The sequence below is a fragment of the Ambystoma mexicanum genome, chromosome 2p, assembly GCF_040938575.1.
Source record: "Ambystoma mexicanum isolate Mex_15411 chromosome 2p, UKY_AmexF1_1, whole genome shotgun sequence".
Lineage (NCBI taxonomy): Eukaryota > Metazoa > Chordata > Amphibia > Caudata > Ambystomatidae > Ambystoma > Ambystoma mexicanum.
In genome coordinates this window covers 898,100,310-898,104,880 of record NC_090923.1, presented here as the reverse complement: position 1 = coordinate 898,104,880, position 4,571 = coordinate 898,100,310, and the positions used below count along the sequence as shown (strand labels likewise).

General features: G+C 51.8%; 1 protein-coding gene across 1 annotated transcript; it reads left to right on the top strand.

Moving 5' to 3' along the window:
• Positions 1-3,255: 3,255 nt before the first annotated feature.
• Positions 3,256-4,302, top strand: LOC138567814 (forkhead box protein G1-like). The gene has a single exon (XM_069646306.1). It carries the CDS (start codon positions 3,256-3,258, stop codon positions 4,300-4,302), a length of 1,047 nt encoding a protein of 348 aa, XP_069502407.1.
• The last annotated feature ends 269 nt before the right edge of the window (positions 4,303-4,571 follow it).

Genomic DNA, 4,571 nt, shown 5'->3' with positions numbered 1-4,571 from the left:
AAAGCATCACTCACAAACCACACTTTTACTCCGTGCACGAACCTAAACAAGACAAATAACACAGGGTCACCGGAGCCAGCACACATTAAAATCTGGCCTCTAAAAAATGCAGCACATCATATAATATATAACGTATCTGATGTGCAGACATTTGAGATTCTCGGCAGATGCCCCCTTTTAATTATGCAAAAGTGCATCCGTGCATAAATAAGTACATTCCTGCTAAAAGCGGCCTCTAGTGTCAGGCGGAGAAGTGTGAGCAGGGTGTTTTTACCATGTCCATTGGTGCATCGAATTGTCAGTATTACCAGCGTGCTGCCATCTACCCATCCGAAATGAGCCAAATGAAGTAGTCAGAAAATATTCGTTCAGCTTCGTGAGAAAGAAAGAAAGGACAAGAGAAAGAGAGCGGAAGGATGGCGAGAGGAGAAACAGGTGGGGGCGGACGAGGGAAGGCTGGGGGGCGAGAAAGAATGGCCGCCGGAGAAAGGGCGAGAGTCAGTGAAGACAGCGGGTATGGCTATGAGCTGGAGGGCGAGGGGGGAGAAGGACAGATGAGGGGGGAGAAGGACAGATGAGAGGTGTGGCAGGCAGACACAGCAGGGCTTGATTTGCAAAGCGTTTTGCGAAGGGAGTGCGCCATTGAAAGACGCTTTTGTAAATCAAGCCTGCGGTAGTTAGAGCCTAAGGAGAGAGAGACCAGGAGTAGATATCGATGGATAGAATGGTAGGGTGAAATTAACAGGTATTTCAATCCCACCTGGGCAAAATATACGGAATTATGTAAAGCCTCTCCTCCGCCTACGGTGTACATGATTACACGACACTATGCGTAAATGGGGTGCTCTGGGCCATAAAACGTGTGTGCTTTATCCCAGTACAGCATTCCAAGGTAACTTATCGCGTTCTTAACGTACTTAATGGTGCCATCATGTCGTATACTATGACCATGACAATGGCATTTCTTTTAAGAAGCCCATTAGCCCACTGGAGTTTTGAAGTTATATAAATGTTGCAATGCTTAGAATAGCTTTGATTTGCTTTGGGAAAGTTGAGCTATCTGTGTGCCTGTGCGGGCTACGGCCACCTGGCACCTGTGCTTCGTGTGTCAAGTGCTCACTGATGACAACGCAAGGGCCATGATATAATGAAGCATTTATGGTGTGAAGACTAGAGGCTTCTCGTCTAATCAACCAGTTTGGATGTCATTATTAAAAGATAAGCAGCCAGTTGTGATGTACAGCCTACTGAAATAATCCGCCGGCTGGGATGTGTCAGTGGGATGTATATTTATTTATTTATTTGTGTTTAGTTCACAAACTAACTTTTACAAAAATCAATAAATACACAAAATTCAAAATTCATACTATCAATATTACAACTCATCACATAACATTTAACAGTCATTCATAAAAATGCGATTACACGTTTGAATTAAATTAATACATGTATACACAGTTTATACAAAAACCTAATATATCGTTTTTCAGTACTAGTCTTCTTCAAAAATGTCTCTCTGTACATATAGGACCTTATTAGGAGTGTGCCGGTCCGGTAACAATGGTGCTGCTACCGGCCCGGCATACTCAGAGTCTGTGGGCGGCTGCCGTCCCGCCCACCGGTCTGACTTTCCTATGGGACTCAATTGGGAATGAGGATTAACGATTTTCCGGCTCCTGACTTCAGGGGTCCTAATCCCCTGGTGTTTCTGTGAAACCAGGCGCCGAAAAATTCACAAGTCCGGCGGCAGCCTGACAGTTTTACCGGCCCGGCTACTGCCGGATTTATAATGAGGCCCATAGTCAATAAAACAGCTAAAGCATTGCATGATAGAGTAAGATTAAGATTACCCAGGTGATCATCGACTCTCTCCATATTGCACTGGGATCCCTTGTAGCCTTCCATGAGTATTAGCCAAACAATTATTTTTTAGGCGCCAAACTTTATATAATGCAATAGGAGGTGCTTCACATTCTGTGTTTAAACAATAGCAGCAAAACTCGGGTGTTTTTATCGAGTTATAATCGTGTGTTAAATGCCCTAAAATGGTCATATAGATATGACCCAGATTAGGGCATTTAGTCAGCAAATGCCTGGCCGTTTCTATGTACTCTGGGATCTCACACATTCTACAGAATCTATCACCTCTAGGAATTGTCCACTGTCCACCCCGAATAGATCGAACAGGGAGTTCATTTGTGCACAGTAACAATCGAAACTGTCGCACTTCAGGGTCAGGGCAGCGGTGTGATGTGTATAAAGACCATTGAAACTCTGGTGGGAGTAGCAATTTCGATTGGGTGATAATGGTAATGTATATGCATCTGCCCTATGTAAAGCGCTTTAGATTAAAGCGCTATATAATTATAATAATGTCCTATTTTGTATTTGCGGCTGTGCACGCCACTGGGCCCGCGATGCGCGGTTTGTTACGGGAGCGGGTATGCTTGCGTTAACTGCGCTTCCTCTGCTATTATGTATGTTAGTCCCGCGGAAGCCCGCGTGCTTGCTGCTAGAAGCCCCCTCGGGGCTCTGCCGCGGATCACTTTCTCCTCGTATTGTGAGGATGTCAGCAGCCGGCAGCAGTGACCTGCTCGGGTCTATCCGGGGTCCTATACATAAAGTCCTCCCCAGGAAGGATAGCCCCTGGCTCCCTTCTTTCCGCGCTCCGGTGCTGGGTTTGAATGAACCTGTCATGTGCTGATGAGGCCTGGTGGAGGGAGAGGGGGGCGGGATGAGCCAGGACAGGCTGGCTGGCTGTCTGTCAGGCTGGGGCGAAGCCCTCATAGGCTACTCGTACCCCGCGCACTGGGGCTGCGTTAATGCAGAGCCCCACACTTGGGCACGCGAGCTATCATTAGGACAGACTGTCAGATGGTCAGACGAGCTGTCACTTGGGCAAAGAAGTTGCACTTGGAAACAGGATCTACCGATTGAGGGGAAACGGTCATTTTGGCAAATAAACTGCAGCTTGAGCAGAGGAACTAGCACCGGCAAAGCTGTGGTGACTGAAGAGCTGTCACTTGGTCGGAAGAAATGTCAGTTGGATCAAAGAACTAGTACTTGTACAGAGGAGTCACTTGACTAAGGGCGCGGTTACATGAGAAGAGGAGCTGCCACTCTGTTGTGCAGCCGTGAATCAGGCACACGAGCTCTCCTGCCCCTCTGTGACAATTCAACTGTTGGTTACTGGAGGGCCAGTGGCATCTTTCATTTATTGGTACCCCCGTCTGATCACTAATTGTTGTGCTTCCCATGGAGGAGCCCAAGGAAGCCACGGTTGGGGTCAGGCCTTCCTTCAGCATCACCACCCTTCTACAGGAGGCCCCAGACAGCGGGGGCCTGGCCCCTAGGGGAGAGGAGGCGTCTGTGGGGGCATGTGCTCATCTCCCGGCAGGGGAGGGGGCCACCGGGGGACCGGTGGAGGCCAAGAGCGAGGAGGAGCCCGGGAAGCACGTCAAGCCACCCTTCAGCTACAACGCCCTGATCATGATGGCCATCCGGGGCAGCCCGGGCCGGAGGCTGACCCTCAGCGGCATCTACGAATTCATCATGGAGAACTTCCCCTACTACCGGGACAACCGGCCGGGCTGGCAGAACTCCATCCGCCACAACCTCAGCCTCAACAAGTGCTTCCTCAAGGTTCCCCGCCACTACGACGACCCGGGCAAGGGCAACTACTGGGTGCTCGACCCCTCCAGCGACGACGTCTTCATCGGGGGCACCACCGGCAAGCTGCGGCGGAGGGCGGTCCCCTCCAGGGCCAAGCTAGGCTTCCGCAGAGGTGGCAGGGTGCCCCCCTCTGGGCTGGCCCTCACCGGGCCCCTGTACTGGCCTCTGGGCCCCTTCCTCTCCCTGCACCCGAGCCCTAGGACCTGCAGCGCCCCCTTGGGTTATGGAAGCCCGTCCACGGCCTGCCTGGGCCACCCGGCCTCGTGCGCCGCCATTTTGTCGCAAGCTGCCCACACGCTGGGTGCTCCGGCAGGGCTGGAGCGGCTCCTTCCCGCCGCGGACCCCTCCTGTGGCCACCGCCATGCCACCGGCCCCTCTCTGCCTTGCGGGGTTACCGGTCCCCTCAACTCATGCACCTTCAGCATGCTGTCTGGCCAAGCTAGCTACTACTACTGCCAGACACCACCGCACCAGCACGCCCTCAATTCCCTGCCTAACCCCTACCACAAGGCAGACAGTGACTTCCCCGGGAGAGCATCCCAGTCCTTCCCCGCAGGACTTTCCCCAGACTGCCCGTTCTACTTCACATCTCACAACCAGGCCGCATCCTTCCACCCGGGAATGCCCTGAACAGGACCAGGCGGCATGTGTTGGACAGAGCCTGCTGGCATTTTTTGTACAATACCAGGCGGTACTTGTTGGGACATTACCGGGCAGTATTCATTGGACGACACGGGTTGCTATTGGAAAGCGCTGGGCAGTATTTGAGGCGCGGCACAAGGCATATGTTGGGCAACAAAGTGTGATGTTTGTTGGAGTGCAGGGGTGCTGGACAACAGTGGGGAGTATGTGTTAGACAGTAGAAGTCGATGGTACTGCATCGGCAGAAGGCGATATTC